This window comes from Megalops cyprinoides, chromosome 18 (assembly GCF_013368585.1).
Source record: "Megalops cyprinoides isolate fMegCyp1 chromosome 18, fMegCyp1.pri, whole genome shotgun sequence".
NCBI lineage: Eukaryota > Metazoa > Chordata > Actinopteri > Elopiformes > Megalopidae > Megalops > Megalops cyprinoides.
The window spans coordinates 27,760,722-27,782,772 of NC_050600.1; the positions used below are offsets into that span (position 1 = coordinate 27,760,722).

At 42.5% G+C, this 22,051-nt stretch overlaps 1 protein-coding gene across 2 annotated transcripts in view; it reads right to left on the bottom strand.

The window, feature by feature from the left end:
* The window catches only part of pigg (phosphatidylinositol glycan anchor biosynthesis class G), a 123,202-nt gene that overhangs the window by 14,556 nt on the left and 86,595 nt on the right, over positions 1-22,051 (bottom strand). For both annotated transcript variants that reach the window (XM_036551667.1, XM_036551666.1), the window contains exons 11-12: positions 14,083-14,392; positions 11,532-11,695 (exon numbers count right to left, since the gene is read on the bottom strand). In XM_036551667.1, coding sequence (XP_036407560.1) covers positions 11,532-11,695; positions 14,083-14,392 — 474 coding nt within the window. The remainder of the gene's footprint in view (positions 1-11,531; positions 11,696-14,082; positions 14,393-22,051) is intronic.

The following is a 22,051-nucleotide window of genomic DNA, read 5'->3' on the forward strand; positions in this document are numbered from 1 at the left end:
AGAATTTTTTAAAAACGGAAAAAAACGCCCTGAGCTGCATAAAAAGACGCCGGCGACGGCATTAAAAAACGCTCAGGACGTCTTTGAAAACACGGTCTACTCCATAGGATTATTATAAAATAGAAACAGACAGTAAAACAGACGCTGACAGCTTCAAAAAAGACGCTACGTGTGAACACAGCCTAAATTCTTAAATTCTTAAAGAAAAACACAAAGAACAAGCCAGTAATTGAGGACAAGGAGAAGTAGACAAGGAAAAGGGGAAACTCTGGAGTGAGTGAGAAATTTGTTCACAAATTATCAGATCAATAATTATAAAAATACTTCACCAAAGTTAGCTAATTAGCCAAGTTAGCCAAGCTTTGTGCTGTAAAAGCAGTGTTCTAAAAGTGGCAGTTAGTGTGAGGGAAAAGTGACAGTTTAAAAGTAACCATTTGAAATGGATACATTGGTGAGTTTAGCTGGGGAGCAGCAGCACCTCCTCCTCTGCACTGAGATGCAGTACCCACCAGAGCTGAAGAGTGAGGGTGTACTCACGCTAGGCGATCCATACTGTGCCCGAGCACGTTTGACCCCCTAGGTCAAGGGCGTAATTTTGCATATGGACGGTAGGGACATGTCCCTATCAATATTTGAGCGAACTCGTTTGCATTATCTTTGGAGTGAAGTCATATTACATAATTCCAATGTCCCCTCGGTTGTTGTGTCCCTACCAATGTTGAGACCAAAACTACGCCCTTCCCCTAGATCCAGTTCGTTTGACTAGTATGATTGCTTTCCAATTGATTACCGTGCCTGCTGAACCGTTCGGGCATGGTTCAGTTGGACTTGGCATGGTACGCATCTAGTGTGATCGCTAACCATGCCCGAGCACGGAACTCGAACATGACGTTAATGATGCGAATGTTCCATTTAACAAATATATCTGTTATCGCAACAATTAGCTGGATATCTGTTTGTTACATGCCCAGTCATAATAAATCCTTTAAACCATCATTTGATTAGCTAGCTGACTTCCTTAAATATAACAAGCTGGCTACCTCCAAAATGATCTTTGATTGGTTAGTTGTGTAGATCTATACCTAAAAACAACTGTGGATCCCCACATTAGCTTGATTACTAGCAAACAAAATAAAACTAACCATACTTTACATGGCAATGTAAGCATTGCTGTTGTCAGGGGCTTAGTCAGAGTATCACAAATGAAGCAGCCAACCTGTTTAAGTAGCTAGTGTTCAACAATTGTTCAGATAGCTAGTTAGCTAACACGCTACCTATGTGTGGCAAGGCACAATCGTAGCTTATCTTTTACAAACAACCAAACTACGCCACTCCAATTTGAAGGGTAGGAGATCAAAGGTTGTACAAGGTCCACTCCCCACTCAGGGTATTCAATCAAATGAAGGACACTGAGACTGGAGTACAAAATATAATGCTTTACCTTTATTATATAAAATGACTTAGATTCAAAATTATCCTCGGCACAGCTGGCATGACAATCATAGGCAGTCAGGGATGGTGCAGTGTGGACCCATTACACCTGGTGGTCTCCTATAGATCAGGGCAGGTTTAACTTAGGATGAAAACAACTCCCCAAAAACCAAGAAGCCACACCCCCAAATGGAAATCTAGGGTCGTGTTAAGGGACTCAAAGCAGTCTTGGCTCCGGGGTGGTGCAACACTGCACATGCTGATAGGGTTCACACACCACACAGTAAGGCCAATCGCCAAAAAAAGGCTCATATATATACCACCAATTAGAAGAGACACCAGACATATCAAATCACTCCACTCCAAACCATAAAGGGAAGCAACACCCCAACAGTACCAGAACCACTTAAGTCACTGAAACCCTCCCCCCTATTTGCACTGCAGGCTACGCTGCCACCAGACACACTGCTTTTTCCTGAATAGAAAGTATGCTCTCGCAGTAAGATTCTATGGTCAATCTGTGTCCATCCAAATGCCAGCAAAAGGAAAATGGGAACAAACGGTAACTCCAGGTGTTCTCACAAGACTCTCACTCTTACCTGTTACCTTTGAGGGAATAGCCCCGCCCCCCACTACCTTTGCGAGAATAGCCCCGCCCCCTACTACCAGGTCGGACCCGTCACGTTTGTCAAATCTATCGCTAGATCGCTAGCGTTAGCTTCCCAGCCAGTTAGCATTGATTATGCAACGCAGCGATTTTCAGTTAATCATGCTGCACGTATAAGAAGATTTTTACGGAGGCAGCTGACATTGAGGGAGAAATCTGGAGCTTTACTCGCCGACTGCAATTCACGTTCATCAATAAGGTGAGAACCAGACCCGTTATTAACCCAAATATTCTCGAATGAATTGCAAAGTGCACTATCCAAGTAGTAACAGATGATGTTTGTTGTTGTAATGATGACAGTAGCGCAACAGACAAGTAGTAGCCCTAACTGGTTAACATTAGCTAACATTATTGTGATTAGGCTACTGTAATCTGACACAAATCTGACACAAAATATAGTCTCTCCTTTAGCATAATGACTGAAACATCAGCTGCCTCTGTAAAAATCTTATATGTGCAGCTTGATTACCTGAATATCACTGTGTTGCATAATCAATAAATCTATAAGGCATGTGAAAGGGCCATGTGTCACCACGCCCAAAATGACTCCAAATAAGCCACAAAGTAAGTAAGTAAGTACAATCATGAACTCCATTGTGCTGTGCGAGAGCGCTTTTCTTCAACACAAAAAGTCACACCGTAATGATGTAAATGTGCTCGGACCTGGAAAGTTAAGCGCAGTTTGAGCGCAGGCCAGCAGGGGAGTGGGGAGGGGGGACAGTCGTGCTCAGGCACAGTACAAGGCAACCGTGCCTAGTGTGAGTACTCCCTCAGACTGCCAGGAAACAATACAAGCAGGAATTTATGAGGGACATACCAGAGACTCTCATTGCTGATTAGGTACCACCATGGGGATATCAGCAACCTCATTTTTTATACAGATGAACCTACTGCTTAGCACACAGCTATATGTAAACACTACCATTCCACCAAAAAAGTGGCATTTGCAATGGCTGGAAGGTACAAATTTGCAAAGCTGATGACCCTGACAGTATCATGACAACGGTCAACTTACAAAAATGGGACAGTCATGATACAGGGCAACCTAAGGGACTTCCAGAAAGATTTCTTGGCCATAAAAGAACTGGCAAAGAAAGAACAAGTGAGCCCTCACTAAATCACATAGGCCAGGGGTCTCCAACTTTTTTTCATCTGAGAGCTACTTTGAAAAAATGAAAGTGGCTGAGAGCTACTCATGTCCTATATTACTCAGGCTTATTCACATAACGTATCAAAACACTCACATTAACCAGCTGAATTAAGCTACTTTTTGTATATACATGTATCAAATGTTGATATCCAAAGCTCACATTTTGGATCAAAAACATCTTAAATTCACATCAATAGCATGTCAAATGTATGTTCTGTATCCATATGTTTCAAATTTCAATGTGTCAAGCTCACATAATTTATGAAAACATAGAAAACATTACAACGTGTTCATGACGTGAGATGTCAGACAAATCTGGTGATCATTGGACGCTATTTTGGAACATTAAGCCATGTTAAGCCTTTTCCTTATAATGGGCATCAACAGAGAGGAAAACGCTTAACGTAAGATAACGTCCATACTCATAGGATTTCGGTTTTGATTTTTTGACAGGTGAAAGTGTTTATGACAAGACATGTCCGAGAGAAATTTGGTGATCATTGATCGCTGTTTTGGAACATTAAGCCAAGTTAAGCTTTTTCATGTTAAGAGCTTTAGAATGTCCCTGAAGTGGCACTGAACGTTGCATCTTTCACCGACTGAAATGCTGGTACCGCAGATGAGGCACACACACTTGTCCTTCACATTCGTGGGAAAAAAAGAAACTCGCGTTCCCATTCCTCATGGAAATAAGCATGTTTTTTTTTTTTTTTTTTGGCCTGGCCACTTTCTTTGTTCATCATAAATCTGGCTATTTTATAAGCTAAAGTAGCTTGCTAACACCATCAAACTCCTTGCTTTAGTTCAGTAGCTACCTGAGTAGCTAGCCTACAGCGTAACTGATGTGACAACGTGTTGAAAAACTTGACAGTAGTGTAACTTATTTGATTGACAGCTGATATAATTTTGTGTTGGAGGGGGGTGGGGCATTCGTGTATTTTATTGGATTGAAATGAGACGAGATTTCCAGGGTGCATTTATTTGTTGTCGGATTTTTTGTACATAATCTTTGAACCTTTTGGCAAGCTACTCAAAAACAGGTAGCTACCGGTAGCTTGCGAGTGACGTGTTGGAGACCCCTGACCGCTGCTCACACCTTCAGCACTCCAGCAGAGGAGGGTGAGACCCCCTTCTCTGATTCTGCACTCTCCCTCCAGCTCCAGAACACAGTGACAGAAATGAAGGACAATTTTACTCAGCTGGAGATAGAACTGGTGCAGCTGAGGGAACTGGTGCTCATACAGCTGTGTGCTAAAGACAACACCCACGTCTTACGAGAACAAATAAGGGAAATTAAAAAAAGATCACGAGAGCTCCTGGACAACACTGACAAAGGAGCTTCACAGAGACAGGGAGTCATATTAAGGAGAACTGGCTGCACAAACAGAGGAGGTGAGACAGCTACAGCAGGACAGGGAGACATACCAGAGGGAGTTAGCCATGCTGACGGGAGAACTGCAGGACAGAGAGAGGACAGTGCAGGACCTGAGGGAGCAGCTACACTCACTCTGCAGCCACAGCCATTATACCACAGTGTGTCCTGCCCAGAATCACCAGGGCCCCCCTGTATCCCCAGAACCTGCAACCCCATCCACACCCACAGACACACCCCCCACCTCACCCATGCAGCCAGAGACACAAAATGCTTCTACTGCACCAAGCCCTGAGGAGGCTGAAATCGTGCTCCTCATTGATTTGAATGGCAAATTTATTAATGAGAAGCACCTTTTCCCCAGACACAGAGCAAAGAAGATATAGTGTCCAAACACTAAAAAACGCCCTAGAGCTGCTGACAGAATCCAGGCTTGGCTCTCCCAGTCACATTCTGATTCACACAGGCACAAATGACCCGAGAGCACAGCACGAGAGCGTGGCTACTTCACTCGGGGGTGACAGAGAAAGCCACACACACCTTTCCCAACTCTAAAACTGTCATTTCGACCCTCCTGCCCAGAAAAGATTTCCACCCAACAACAATACATAAGGTGAATGCGGTCAAGGTGAGTGCGGAGTGTGCCCTGCGGCCTAACGTTCATCTGGCCCACCATCCCACCCTTGGTCCTGACAGCCTGTTTGACCACGTACACCTGTACAAAAGTGGTGCCCATGCTTGCTAAGGCACTGAAGAATGCTGCCCGGGAAAAGATCCAGTCACCCCCCGCAGCAGCGACAGACGACCCCCCAGCACACAGAGACCAGTGCCACATACCTGTGGACCTGCCCGCAGACAATCAACTAAGATGCCTCGACCGAGACCAGACTACTGCACCAATGGAGCCACACCAGCACCCACCGCAGTACCTGCCCCAGCACTCTCCAATGGAGCCACACCAGGACCCACCGCAGTACCTACTCCAGCGTGCACCGATGGAGCCACACCAGCACGGTCAGCCCAGGATCACTCAGTCACGGCCCGGACACTTCCCCCCAGGACACAGCCCGCACAGACCAGGCCCACCCCCTCCACCCTGCAGCCCAGCGCTGGCCCAGCAGCAGCTCCAGCAGCCAGGCGGACTGAGCTATGCCCAGGCCGTCTGCAGACCAGCAGCCCCTGCCCCTAGTGAGCTGACAGACATACAGCACATGCTGAGCCTTATCTGCTCCCGCCTCATGGGATAGGTAATGTGGTAAGGAGCGAGAGAACTTTCAAAATCTCTGGGTTTACCAAAAACTCTATGTCAAAATGTTAAAAGAATGATAAGTTGTTTGTGTTCAGATAAAATTATTTTGTATGATTAAGCACCTTTTGATTTCATTCAGGCTGCATAAAAATACTGATGTTATATATTTGTAATAATAATAGACCTAAATATTGTTATTATTCCCTGTTATTACTTCACTGAACATAATTTTCTCATAAATAAAGTTTGTCTCATCTTAAAAAAAGACAAATGTCAAAATCTGCAAAAACAAAAATGAAATTATTTAGTATTTCTACGTGGAACATCCAGGGCCTAAACTCTTCAACATTTGGTCCGAAGAGCAGAATCCCTGACTTTATGTGTAGTGTGTTCACAGTGTAGGCTATTTTCCTGACTCTGGAATCAAGGACTCATTACCCCCATTTTTAAAAGTGGAGATAAATTTGACCCAAACAACTACTGAGGCATTTGTGTGAGCAGTAATCTGGGGAAGATTCTATGCAGTATTATAAACACAAGACTCCTGCACTTCCTTAACGAGCACAATGTTTTGAGTCAGATTGGCTTTTTACCAAATCACCGAACAGGTGACCATATTTACACCCTACACACCCTAATAGATAAACATGTCAACCAAAACAAGAGCAAAATATTTGCTTGCTTTATCGATTTCCAAAAAGCTTTTGATTCAACCTGGCACGATGGTTTAATGTATAAACTTTTAGAAAGTGGTGTAGGGGGTAAAACCTATGATGTAATCAAATCAATGTACACAGAAAATAAATGTGCAATTAAAATTGGAAACAAACAAAATTCTTCACTCAGGTACGTGGGGTGAGACAGGGCTGCAGCTTCAGCCCAACGCTGTTCAACATTTACATTAACGAATTGGCAACAATGTTGGAAAAATCAGCAGATAAGGATATTCAATTTTTGCTCTATGCAGAAAATCTGGTTCTGTTGTCACCCACCAAACAGGGGTTGCAGCAGAATCTACATTTGCTGGAACAATTCTGCAAGACCTGGGCCCTTGCAGTAAATCTAAAAAAAATATGATTTTCCAAAAAAGATGCAGAGCTCAGGACATCAGACATACATTTACATTAGGGACAACAAACATTAAGCACACTACAAACTACACATAACTAGGATTAAAGATCAGCTCCAAAGGAAGCTTCAACCTGGCTGTAAATGAACTGAAAGAGAAAGCGCGCAGAGCATTCTATGCCATTAAGAGACAAATTAAAATGGATATACCAATTGGGATATGGCTCAAAATATTCAAAGCTGTAATTGAACCATATGGCAGTGAAGTGTGGGGTCCGCCTACAAAGCAAGATTTTGCTCAATGGGACAAACATCCAACTGAAACCCTGCATGCAGAGTTCTGTAAAAATATCCTCCATGTACAGAGGAAAACACCCAACAATGCATGCAGGGCAGAATTAGGCCAATATCCATTGCTCATTAACATTCAAAAAAGAGCCATTAAATTTTGGCAACACCTAAGAAACAGCAACCCCTACTCATACCATTACAAAGCCCTGCAATGCCAAGAGCTGAGCAAAGAAAAGAGCCTCCTCAGCCAGCTGGTCCTGAGGCTGGGTTCAACACTAACCCCAACTAATACCTTGCAGCCTCAGGACAGCTCCACTCCACCAGAACCAATCAGAGTCAACCAAATTAGAACACAACAAAAACAAAATTATATTTCCCATTGGAAAATTCAAACAAAAACTCAAAAGCAAATTCGCATGTTATCTGGTCCTAAAACGTGAATACACTCTGGCAGACTATCTGACCACAGTGAAAAATTACAAAAACAGAAAACCATTGACGAAGTACAGACTCAGCAAGCACAGCCTTGCCATTGAAATCGGTCGACACAGGCAGACTTGGCTGACCAAAGAGGAGAGACAATGCTCACGCTGCAACCAACAACAGGCTGAGACAGAGCTGCATTTTCTCACACAATGTGAGAAATACAAACTAATTCGAGAAACCTATTTTACAAAATTCCAATTACAATACCCAAACTTCCCAACCCTGCCCAAAACAGATATTACAAATCCTTCTTGAAGAGAAGGGGTGTTGTGTAAATTTGGCCGCAAAATACGTGACTACCTGCCACAGGATGAGAGACAACAGTGACTCTTCATTCTAATTTTAAACAGAATATAGTTCACTAGACATAGTTCAGAATATGTTCCACTGTACTGTTATTAGTAATGTTTTTTATTGTCATTTGTTATTGTTATTGTTATGACTAATTGTTGTTATTATTACGCTTTGGCAATATGTATTTTAAAATATTTCATGCCAATAAAGAATTTTGAATTAAAAAGAAAGAAAAAAAATTGAGAGAGAGAGAGAGAGGCATCGCATTATGAGACCACTATGAGTGTGTCTTGCCCTGTCTGCAGAGGCTCAGGGGAGACACACCAGACTGAGGGCGGCCAGTGGAAAAGCTGCTCTGCCCTGTTCCAGACCCTTATCTGCTCCTCTAATTGGAATTAGACTCCAGCAACAAAGAGGATGAGAGCCGCTTAATGACTACAAGCCCCCTAAAACTTGCTCCAACAGACACCCTTTGACTTCTCACTGCTTTTCCAGTTATTTTCATGTCACGTGTGTACCCATTAAGCAAGCTGCATGTAAAAAGGCACCAATTATTTCACATGGACGTCTTCCTCATGCTTCTCAGTGAATGGTGCTCAGGGTGGCTAAAACGATACAGGTTTTTCATGGATGAATCGATGACGCAGATAATCAGAGGTTGGCATGAAATTCAAATTTAAAGACATCAAGCATTGCAAAACATTTTCTCACATCCCTCTAGAAACCCCTTCATTTTTACTGCAAGAAAACTAAATGACAGCCAATGATTACCATAATTTACCATACAGTGCATTCAGAAAGTATTCAGACCCCTTCACTTTTTTCACATTTTGTTATGTTGCAGCCTTATGCTAAAATCGTTTAAATTCTTTTTTCCCCCTCATCAATCTGCACTCAATATCCCATAATGACAAAGTGAAAACAGGATTTTAGAAATTTTCCAAATTTATTAAAAATAACTGAAATATCACATTGACATAAGTATTCAGACCCTTAACTCAGTACGTAGTTGAAGCACCTTTGGCAGCGATTATAGCCTTGAGTCTTTTTGGATATGATGTGACAAGCTTTACACACCTGGATTTGGGGATTTTCTGCCATTCTTCTCTGCAGATCCTCTCAGCCTCTGTCAGGTTGAATGGGGACCATCGGTGGACAGCCATTTTCAGGTCTCTCCAGAGATATTCACTTGAGTTCAAGTCTAGGCTCTGGCTGGGCCACTCAAGGACATTCACAGAGTTGTCCCTAAGCCACTCCTGCGTTGTTTTGGCTGTGTGCTTAGGGTCAATGTCCTGTTGGAAGGTCCACCTTCGGCCCAGTCTGAGGTCCTGAGCGTTCTGGAGCAGGTTTTCATTACGGATATCTGTGTAGTTTGCTCTGTTTAGCTTTTCCTCAACCCTGACCAGTCTCCCAGTCCCTGCCACTGAATAACACTCCCATAGCAGTAGCAGAGCGAGCAAGGGGGCAGAGGGTACAGCTGCCCCGGGCCCACGGTTCTGCCCAGTAACAAAGGGGCCCACCTTGGGCCCAATTTGCCTGACTGAACATGCATTTTTGTTGTTTAGTTTAATATTTTGAATAAAGATTGGTTGTGTGTCTTGACTGCCGCAAAAAAAAAAAAAAAAGTCAGACTGAGGGCGTAATGGTTTCGACCAACCTCTAGCTAAGTTTCTCGCAGTAATATTTATTTTGAATGAGCATAGACACAATAAAGTTACAGAAAACTTTATCTGCTATCCAGTATCCTTGTGTAAGTGTACAAACAGAAAAATTACGCCCTCTGTTCGAGTCCCAAAGTAGGAACTAGGAGATTGTCTTATTTCCCATCGCTATCACTGCTGACGGAGCCGCGGTATTTGAAAATGGTCCACGTTCCGCCCTTCTGTCTCCGTAAGTTTCCCCTTGGATCTGTCTTGCATCTCCATACAGCCTATAATAGAGGTTATGCTCTGACATGTAGGCTACCTGAATTCATGCCAATGAAATACACAAAGCGAAGCCTGAAGGCATACAAAAGCCGTGACATTGTAAAACGCTTAACGTGGCATACTGTTCCAAAACTGCCATAAATAATCACCAAATTTCTCTCGGACATCTCTTGTCAGAAACACTTCCTCCTGTCAAAAAATCAAAACCAAAATCCTAGGAGTATGGACGTTCTTACATTAAGCGCTTTCCTCTCCATTGACGCCCATTATAAGGGAAAAGCTTAACGTGGCTTAATGTCCAAAAACAGCGATCAATGATCACCAAATTTGTCTGACATCTCACATGTCATAAACACTATCTCCTATCAAAAAAGCTAAGCTCTCCATTGACGGAAAATTAAACTACAACGCTTCGTAGCTTAATTTTCCAAACAGCGATCAACTAACAAAAAAGCAAAACTGAGAGGACACCGCTTAACGTAACGTCGGCCTAACTATCATATTCCTTGGATTTTAGTTTTGCTTTTTCTTCCATTTAAGAATTATGGAGGCCACTGTGCTCTTGGAAACCTTCAATGCAGCAGAATTTTTTTTGTAGCCTTCCTCAGATCTGTGCCTCAACACAGTCCTGTCTCTGAACTCTACCGGCAGTTCCTTCAACCTCAGGGCTTGGTTTTTGCTCTGATCTGCATTATCAGCTGAGAGACCTTGTATAGACAGGTGCAGTGGCGTCGTTAGGTCCAACCATTCAATCAAAACAACAGACAGACTGTGTAACAGAGCAGAACTTGACTTGAAACCATCCAAAGGTGTGATAATATTTATTTATTATAAAGGTAGATATAACCTCCTCAGCCTACCAATGCCAATCTCCCTTCAAAAAAAAAGACAAGCCCCAGGCAAACTTGACTTAACCCCGGATCTTTTCAATAGCTAGAAACGTCACTGGACAGGTGTGTACCTTTCCAAATCATGTCCAATCAATGGAATTTACCACAGGTAGACTCCAATCAAGGTGTAGAAACATCTCAAAGATGATCAAGAGAAATGGGATGCACCTTGCTATGAGCCTTTCATAGCAAAGGGTCTGAATACTTATGTCAATGTGATATTTCAGTATTTTATTTTTATTAAAATTGCAGAAATTTCTAAAATCCTGTTTTTACTTTGTCTTTATGGGGTATTGAGTGTAGATTGATGAGGGAAAAATGAATTTAAATGATTTAAAGGCTGCAACATAACAAAATGTGAAAAAAGTGTAGGAGTGTAAATACTTTCTGAACGCATTGTATTTAATATGCACTGTATGTCACTTACATCCTGAGGTATGTTAATGCTAGTGATTTGTTAGTCACTGGTCACTGCAGTTCACAGTTTGATGGGCTGCTAAACACAAACACCACTTGACACCCAAATGGACAGAAGCCTAACAATGTCACTCCCCCACAGGCTGGTAGAGTGAAGGAGTGAATGAGTAAGTGAGTGACTGAATAAGCAAATGAGTAAGTGAGTGAATGAGTGAGTAAATGGGTGAGTGAATGTGTGAATGATTGAAAGAGTGAGCATGTGAAGAGCCCAGCAGCAAGGCAACCCACCTATGGCGCTCAGAGGTGAGGTAGCAGACCAAATGGCACGCCCACAGCAGAGGGCCGGCATACGTGCTGAATGCGGTGAGGAAGACCGCTGGGATCTCCACGTAGCTCTCTAGACCCACAAAGCCGGCTGAGATGTCCACCGTTGCGATGTTGTTGGAGTTCCCCTGGAGGAGGAACACAAACACTCTTTGGGACTTTGTTATTTAAGATTAGCAATGCTAAAAGCATGTACTGTTTCATAGACCAGCTCTAGGTGGCTTTAAGAAGGCAGACACTAATAAACAAACAAAAAGAAGATTGATCATAAGGATAGCAACTTGCCATCTTGCAGGATGGCACTGGATTATTGAAGATGAAGCATTAATTCAACAAGCAGTATAAATACCCTTTACAAAACGTAAAATTAATACCACCTAATGCCACCTAAGTCTCAAATGTTTCTTCTGGGAGTGTTAAGTGTATGTCTCAGAAAGCTGCTCCAATTAGCCTCCAAAAAATGCATATGAAATAGGAATATCATCATCTGTAACAACAGTGTCGTTTATGGGGTGTATTTTTAACAATACAGTGCACTTCCGTAAGACCAGTAAGAAAAAAATGCACTCAATGTGTAAACAATGAAGTTACCTTTGAGCAATAATGTCACTTACTCAACTACTGCACAATGGACCCTGTTAGAGTACCAAAAAGTTCAAAAAAGGGCCAGAGGTAAGGTGGCTTATACTTTAACACCAGGCAGGCACATGATAAAAACTGAAAAATCACTGGTTTGCCTCAATTTCAATAAAGAAGATGCACTGCTAACAAAGCTAATAACTAGTAGCTGGAAGGAGTTAGAAACTCTTTATTGAGTATTTTTGATTATTATTTTTTTTATCTCATTTCCTTTTTAGTTGGAGAAAAGTGAGAAGCAGGCCTTTCATGCCTATCTTATCTTTAACTTTTCCTGCAGACTGTGAGAGATTAACGGCCCTTTCACATCTTAAAACTGCTCTTCCTGTCTGTGACTTTTGCAGGCCCTTCACATCTTTAAATCCATTTTGCTGTCTGTGAAATTAGCATGCCTTTCACAGTTTTAAGGTCCTCTTCCTGTCTGTGAGAGATTAGCAGACCTTTCACAGTTTTAAAATCCTCCTGCTGTCTGTGAGAGATTAAAAGGCCTTTCACAGTTTTAAACTTCTCTTCTTGTCTGTGAGATTAGCAGGCCCTTCACAGTTTTAAACTCCTCCTGCTTTCGATGAGAGTAGCAGGCCTTTCATCCTTGACTGGCTCTTCCTAATGAGAGGAAGCTGTGCTGAATGGAGTGATATCACAAACCGGGCTGGCCACAGAGCATCTGAGAATTAACGCAGCAGACTGTAAAGGTGAAAGATTACTCAGAAATTAATTATAAATACTACATTAAAATGTGTGATTTCCTGTAGTAAATGCAACACTATGTTCTTCGCACTAATGCAGTTTAGCAGCACCCAGAGCACAGACAAAAACACAATGCTCGACAGACGTTTTGATGCTATATCAGACTCTTAGGGAATGTGTGCAAGCTGTACTTGGTGCACTCAGCCCAGCCTCAGATGCATCCCTTCCTCCTGGCCCTTTGAGGGCAGCAGTGAAGTGACTGGAAGTGGATGAAGGAGCTCTCCTATAGTCCTGCTTCCTCTTAAACTCATTGCCCCTTTCCTGGAACCCACTGGCTTGCCTTGCTGCCTGTGAAATGGCCTCTGTATGACAGAAAGGGCCCTTGAGTACCGGCAGAGCTAATTTACTCTAATTAACTCCATCACTAATATGCTGGCTAAGATGCTTCTAAATACATGAATCCATGCCTGGATCTATAGGCAAGAGGGCTCACATGTGTATCCCCCGTTCATTTCATTTCCAGAGACTTCATTACTGTGTGTGTGTGTGTGTGTGTGTGTGTGTGTGTGAGAGAGAGAGATGGCAATAATGTCATTCCATGCTGGTAAAAATGAGCTGCAAGTGTGGTCATGAGGTCATTTCTAAGTCTATAATTTCATGCTTGGCTGCTATGTTGCAATACTGGGGTAGCGATGGCACATTAATGTCCTCAAGCAAACTGATGACCCCACAGTAAGAAGGGTCATTAAGCACTGAAATGCAACATCAATGTTAGGATTATCAGCACCCTGCATTCATGGGAAGTTCCTCCAAAGGCCCTGCCCTCTGCAGGTCTGCCTCCATGTATCCCACAATAAGATCAGAGAACCTGACAATAATGACCCTCTGGCAAGTGCAATAAAAAGTAACTAATTACATATTGAACGTGTACCTTACAGCACATGACCAAACAAGAAATATATCCTATAGCACATGACCAAACTGGGAATATATCCTATAGTACATGAGCAACCTGGGAAAATATCCTACAGCAGACAGCTAAACTGGGAATATATACTACTATACATGGCCAAACTGGGAATATATCCTATAGTACCTGACTAACCTGGGAATACAGTATATCCTATAGCAAATGGCCAAACTAAGAGTATATCCTACAACAATGGGGCCCACAGGAAGCGTGGCTTCTGACCTGGAAGTAGAAGAATGCCTGCCCAAACCAGTAGTGCATGATGGTCGTCTGTGCGGCGTCATACTGCAGCTCCTTCCAGATGAACTGGGCCATAGCTGTCTGGATCAGTAGACAGCAGGCCAGCACTGGCAGGTTGTGGGGTCTGAGGACCAGCGCGCACAGAAGGACCACGCCGCTGTACACCTCCCACAAGCCCCTGCTCTTGAGTCGTGCATCGGCACTGATAACCTGGGAGCGCAGCAGATCCTTGGCACCCGTGAACAGGATGCCCAGCACGAAGATGTAGACAAAGCGGGCCTCCACTGTCCCTCTGAAAGACCACCGAAAAGAGGGAAAGGGTGACATACCACCACTGATGGTACTGCATCACATTATGTTTGCTTAACACATGGTCTTTTATAGATAGACTTAAAAACGTTACAATTCTTAAATATTACACTTTTTATGAAGCTGAATATGTCCTATGCCAAGTTAGGTTTGGTATCTTACCCAGAGAGACACAACATTGTTTGAGCTTCAAGTCATACTGAGGTAAGCTCTTCATGTGCTTAAACAATACTGATATGGTACATATTACTATGGCCTTTGCATCACTCTGGCATTTCATTTGTTTGTTTTGTTTCTACCTTTTAACTATATGGATAAGATATGCAAATACCATTTTAACTACATGGATAAGATACCATAGTAGAAAGGCTGATCGTTTATAAAAACTTCATCCACAGATGTTAAGAATGCACTGGAACCACATGTACAAATGTAATTACTGTTTCTTGACTGTGATTGAGAAGTGTTTTTAGTTGTAAATTTCAATACCTGCTGTGATAAATCTTTTAAAATAAGGCATTTTCCAAGGCTGCATTTGAATGGCACTTGCCTTAAATCCCAGACCAGTGTTGTGCCAGCATGTATGTGCTCTATGTCTGAGGATGGAATGGAGGGCAGGTGAATGTGTCTCATTCTGGATCAGGACACCCTCAGGCCTGCCTCTCAGTGAGAATATGAGGAAAAGTGCTTTGAGCGGGTGAAAACAGCACTTGGGGTGCCTCTCTCCAAGGAATGTGGGCTCAACAGGCAGCTCAATGACAAGGCGAGGGAGGAGTGCTAACAAGGCTCTCCATTGGGCTCTGTTCATCTAGAGGAGATGTGACCCACTGCAAGTAAAGTAATCATCCCTCTCAAGTGGATGACAGGAGAGAAGGATGCAGAACACGTGTACAGACTGCTGGCTAAGAAACCGCTGCCATGGATCCTTCTGTTGCTGGTTACTTAATAAATATTTTGTAATAATGTTTGTCCATCCAATCAAGACTTGCAGAAAAGCACATTAAATTTTCCATCCTCAAAGCTTTGACATCAGACCAGCTCTAAATACACCTTACAGTAAGTGTATAACATCTCAGCAATGTCTGAGCAGGAATGAAGCAGCATGGACAATGTATGGCTATTACATTACATTATTGTCACTCAGCAGATGCTCTTATCCAGAGTGACTTACATACAGTAGGTTACCATTTTTACAAGTTATCCATTTATACAGCTGGATATCTACTGAGGCAATTCTGGGTTAAGTACCTTGCCCGAGGGCACAGCAGCAGTTTATTAATATAAAATTTGAGCTCTCATCTGTGTCATACTGTTCAGAAATGTGCAAACTGAATTTCCTTGCCCATGTGAATTCCAGTGTTGGTATAATTGATACTGAAATTAATGCTGTGTAGTGGGCTAGTAAGTTATTGTTTGAATCTTCATCATTCTGAAATGTGAATGACTGAGAAAACACTATGTTGGTATTTTACAGAATATAAGAGTGTAAGTTTCAGTTTGTAATAATTTCATCTCATACAATGCCATATTGTCAATCATCATATGTAGTTCATTGACATATATAAAAACCAAGTTTTAGCTAGCAATTTGCTCATGAAACAATGTGCTTTAGGGACAGGTTTTGTACCTATAATATTGCAACAGTTGTTATTGTTGAGCAAGTGAAAGTTTCTATTTCTATTCTATTCTATTCTATGCATTAATATCCCTACTTCATCGATTTTCGTCTTTGTTTATTGATTTCATCTGATCACCTTCCTATTGACCCTCACTGCCAGGTCACAGTCTTGCCTACTGAAAATGCTAGTGGTGAAAGATAAAGGCAACTTAACTTAATTAACAGTGAAGTCAATGAATGCCAAACACTCTCATTTTAAAAGGAAATGTTTTAACAGAAGGAATAAAAGAACACTACTTATGTGTATATTTTGAGTTATTTTTTGCATTTGAGTTTTGGTGTTAATGAATATCATAATGTAAGTAACCCCCCCCCACCTTCCCTTTCTCCACCAGAACAACAAACTAACAACCTGCCCACTCTCAACCAAAACAACAAACCAAAAATCTGTCCCCTTTCCACCAAAACAACAAACAAAAAACCTGTCCCGTCTCCACCAAAACAACAAAAACATGTCCCCTCTCCACCAAACAGCAAACTGACAACCTGCCCCCTCTGCACTAAAACAACAAGCAAACAACCTTCACCCTTTCTCCACCAAAACAACAAACTAGTAGATGTTTGATGCACTACATTCATAAAATGTTAATTTCTTCCAAGGAACATATTGTCTGCAATGTGATAGCTTCAATTAAAAACTCATTAAACCTGCAAAAATGTAGCAACAATCTGTTTAAAATGAACAACTCAAATCAAAAAGGAACAGAAGTTTGCAAGTCATCATTCCAACAAAGTTAATTTTAAAGAGCAACTTAAAATTGCCACAGATAAACTTTTAATTTGCATTTGGTTGATCTGAGGAGAGGACACCGTAATAACATCATTACCACTGATCACTCACTCACACACATGCGCGCACGCACGCACGCACATGCGCACACACACTCTTGATGAGAGGCTGATGGGAACTGTGTCATTTCCACACATCTTCAGCAGCCTCTGTAGTGGTGCCCCCCAAGGTGTCCCCTGTCTTATGCAGAGCATGCAACTGCTTAGGGCCCTGCTGCCAACAGGGGCCCCTTCAGGCATTGTCATCAAACACACAACACTTATTTTTCCATTTTATTCATATTTTGTGGCACATAAGATGGTACCTGAGGTACAGACATGCTCTTACTTTCTGTCACTGACTACCAACCTGGGATCACCCCTCCCAACACCAGTTGTAGCCTTAACTATGCTGAAATACCAGCTATGCCAAAGCGCCCCTGGGTCACTTATGGGATAAAAGCTGTAGGACTTGAGTCTCCCCGACACAATCTTGTATTATGCTATTTATCCCTCATTCAAAAAAGTGACATACTTTGAGGTTTACATCTACCAACACCTCCCCTTCCATCACTAAAAATCAGATTTTCAGTGCAGTACCACCAAATGGATCATGTGAGTTAGCCACAGTAAGTTAGAGAGCTAGCTAGTTATAGAAAAAAGACAGAAAACAGTGATATGAGAGCTGGTCTATTTCAGTCTAGACACAGAGAGACAGAGAGAGAGATTATGAGCCATGGCATCTGAAACAGTGAACAGCAGTATGTAAGGCGCACATGTTCATTTTTAACACTTTATATCGTGCATTTCACACAGCTGTTAACATCTGCCTTCAGGCTACAGATGAAGGTGTGCAGACATAAGAGATGAGCAGCGTGCTAGCTAGCTGTGCTGGTTTATGCTGGCTTGCCCATCAATTGTGGGTGAAAACAGGGCACTGGTTAGCAAAGGACACTGTTTCTTGACCTGAAACTCGACATCTTGTCAAGCTGTTTTATAAATATATCATCATCAATCGCACTGGTTAGCTGGCAGCTGATATTAGATCACAGCTGATCTTAATGAAAGCAGAAGCCACAAGTTTAGGACTCTGCTGTTGTGTTGAAGATGTGGACTTTTGGACTGCAGAGTTACTCTACCCTGGTCCTGGAGGGCCGCAGTTTCTGCAGAGTTACTCCACCCTCATCCTAGTGGGCCACAGTGCCACCAGGCTTTCATTAAACCATAACAATTATACCTGATTCTAGTAATCATGGTTGTGATGGAGCCAGTTCAGGTTTCCTCTTTAATCCTGGGAGCGTGAGTGGTTTAGAGTGAATCCCACAGCAGTACTGTTCTGCAGGAGCGGGGCTTCTGGGGCCAGCGCCTGAGGCCAGCAGGATGTGGAGCCTCCACAGGGGGTGTAGAAAAGGGCTACATTCCCTAGTCCTTGTTTGTGCACACCACCCCGACGTGTCACAGGCACTTTGTTTACAACTCAGTTGAAACCTGCCCAAACCAGTCCTGCTGCTCTCCTTATCAGCAGGACCCCCACAGGTAACCCAAGGACAGCCCCCAGGACACCGTTTGCCCTCTGACCTGTCCATATCCTTTGGCCACCAATAAGAACCGCGACAGGGCCAAGGATATTGTACAATATAAAAGCAGTGGTGACCCCCCCGCCACCTCAGTACTGCACCAATACCTGTGGGGTAAAGAACTGGGGAGACCAAACCCTTGGGGACAGAGTATTGTGTTGTTGTTGTGTGTGCCTGTGCCTAAGTATGTACTATGCCTAAGTTCAACTGGTTTTATTACAATTGTCTGTAGAGAAATAAGGGTGATATGCATTCTTATCCAATGCATATTATGTGTGCACATTAATTAAGATTGCATCTGTTATTTGTACCGAGATGAAGTGTTTGTTTGCAGAGGGCAATGCGTTAGCATCGCACATTGTTTGTACAGTAGAGTTTGTACAGTACAGACTACACTGTTGCAAGGTCTGTAGCAGACGAAACGATTATTCCTCCCATAAATCCAGCTAGCTAGCATCATTGATTCCTCTACATGCACGCGGTACAGTGTAATCAGAACGGTACACACATAGGACCTCCTGTAGTCGCAGACAGAACCGCATCCTATTGTTAGCCTTGTTGCGCATGCGCAGTAGTGTAAGCGGCAGCTTCCTAAGCAGTAGGCAACCTAGCCGCTATTAGCTAGCAGCCGGACTGTGTGTACCGCGGCTGTGAGAGAAGCGCTGCGCTGATTAACCACAAGTAGTGTATTAATTGCATGTAGAGGAAATTCATGAATGCATAACTGCACCAAGTCGGTAGAGGTTTAGTTAGGTCATGTTTGTGTTCGGGTAGAGGGCTCCCATTCTATTCAGCTATCCATATACTTGTGGTGTTTCATGCGATGGGAATTGTTCACATTTGTGACCGCACTAGCCTAATTCTGCATTCCTGCCCCTTCCCTTGCAGGAAACCACACACATAAACAACACACACACACAACCAACACACACACATACGCACACATTCCACAGAACCCATGAAATCCTCAATAAAATTCTGAACCCGGAACCTGACTGCAGTGTCCTAACTGACACACCACTGTGACAGCAACATTAGCCTGAATCTAGTTTACAGGTGAAACTGCCACTTCAGTTTCAGGGGGTGAGTATCTGTACGTCAGTGGTGGCTGTGAGAACCAGACTGCCAGTGGTTAGTTATGTTTTATTAATGTGGAGCACACTGCCGACACATGCTCTGCCTGCTGATCCCTCAGCAGTCACTTCAGAAGCTGAGGTCTTGAGTGCGGATAAGGAGGGAAACAAGCACTCACTAACACATATGCACGCACGCACACACAATGTGTGCCGCCCGTGGGACATATAACCCATTCCACGATCGCTGATATCAGTCCCTCCTGAAATCCCAGGGACTCTCCTGTTGATCAATCCTTGATTCCTGTGATTCATAACTGAAAACTTTTGATAAAAACCTTATTTTAATTTTTTGCAGTAGATTTCTCAAAACTAAAAAAAAAAATCAGAAATAAAAACACAGTGGTAAGGAGCAGGGCGTGTAACTGAAAGGTTGCTGGTTCGATTCTCGGGGCACTGCTGTTGTACCCTTGGGTAAGGTACTTAAGTCACAATTGCCTCAGTAAATATCCAGCTGAATAAAAGGAAAAAAACTGTAATCTATGTAAATTGCTTTGGAAAAGAACGTCCACTAAATTACAATAACGTAATATAAAACAGCAAGTTAAAAGTATGGTAATACATAATCACAATCTTAATCTAGCAGTTTTCCCCCATTTTCTCCCCAATTTGGAATGGCCAATACCCTGAATTCTGAATTGTCCAATTTGTCATCATTGATGTTTGGTCCCATTGCACAACCCCCACTGTCAATCTGGGAGAGCGTGAACAAGCACGTGCCCTCCTCTGAGACACGTGATGTCAGCCACTGCTTCTTTTCGCACTGCGGTCCACAAGCTAAGCTAGCACAGACATGAGTCGGAGGAAGACAGTTTGTATGCAGCTTTGATCACAGGTGCCCGCTCAACCAGCAGGGGTCGCTGTTGTTAATGGGACCCAAGCCCCTGCCGATGTACCCACCCCTATCTCCAGCGGAACGCAGCCAATGTGTTCCACCTGTGAGCTCCCAGTAACTGTCGGCTAGTGACACGGTTGGGTTCGAACCCGGGCTGGAGCACTCAGTGACTGTAGCGTCTGTAGCATCTACACTCAGAATGAGTGCTTTTACAGACTGAGCCACTCGGGAGCCCTTAATCTAGCAGTTTTTGATTATAAATCTGCATGAACTTCAATGTCACAGACAGAGCTGTGCTACTTATGGCTCGGACTCCACAGCCAACTCCTTAATCACGAGCATTAAATCACCATTTCATCACCGATATCTGACTTCAAACTTTCAATCAGCAAGCAGGAAAAGGGGGAGGTGTATCAAACACTTGGATCAGATGAAACATACTTAATGAGTTTTGTAATATAAGTGTCTAAAGTAATACCCGGGTCCCAGTAAATCTGACGCCGGTGGTCAATGACATTGAGCAGGATTAAACATTGACAGCTTGTACCTTCAATCCTTCCCTCATAAATCTCCAAACTAAATATAGCTGCAAGCAGCAATTCTGGGGTCCAAGCACAAATAAGCTAATTACCTGGGGGTCTTTAATTTCATGCAGTAAAAGTCTGTGATGAAGATTTTCACAGGCCAGTGTTAAGAAGAATTTAATGAAAGATAAAACTATTGGCTCATTGTTAATAAAACCGTCCGAAAATAGTTATGAAGGCCTCTGGGAATGCATTATAGTCATGCCAATCAGCCACACAGTTCAAGAAAAGTTGACATTTAAGAGTCTTACAGATCATTCAAGATGGTCACCAAATTCTCCCTCATTGGGATGATTGTTGACAGAGGGAGAAACATACCTATTAAGTCTCAGGAGTTCCCAATGTTTTGTTTTGGTAGGAAGACAAAGTGAATTTGTAACATAAAATTCAATGTAGCAGCCAAACCATGTCATCAGTGTACAAAATTTTCATACAGAAGAATCATCCTTTGGGCTTATAGAAGAATGCAAAGTATTGACACTTTTTAAGCAACTGTCTAGAATTCATACCCATTTGAATACAATAATTTTTCAACATTGATTTTGAGACCTTTGCAAATTGATTGGCACATAGCTCTGGTGTTATTTGATGTAGCAACTATTCCTTCGCAATTTAAATAGAGCATACCCCAGAGGCAATACATTGGGAAATTTTGCATCAGTTGAAGTTAAAGTTCATGAAAAGAAGACTTTTACGTATATTTTTCATACCTTAAAAACTGGGTTAAGAATGGGTGTGTTGAAATGCTTGGAGAGCCCATGTTTTTTGATGGATTGCTTTCAAATTTGGAACGTCATTCCAGTGAGGCTTGTTATTGTGCACAAGAAATTTCAGAATGACTGATACAACAGTGAATGATATTGGCTCATTTGCATGTCAATTAGTAAATGAAGCAAATGATTGGCTTGTAGAGGCCATGTTTTTTGATATAGCAACTTTTCCTTCATAAATTAGACAGAGGTCTGTGTAAGGGTTTTACATACCAGGTTTTGTGCCGATCAGCATAGTGGTTCAGAAGCACATGAGTACTAAATGTAAAAAAAAACTCATTATGTCACCATTGCAAT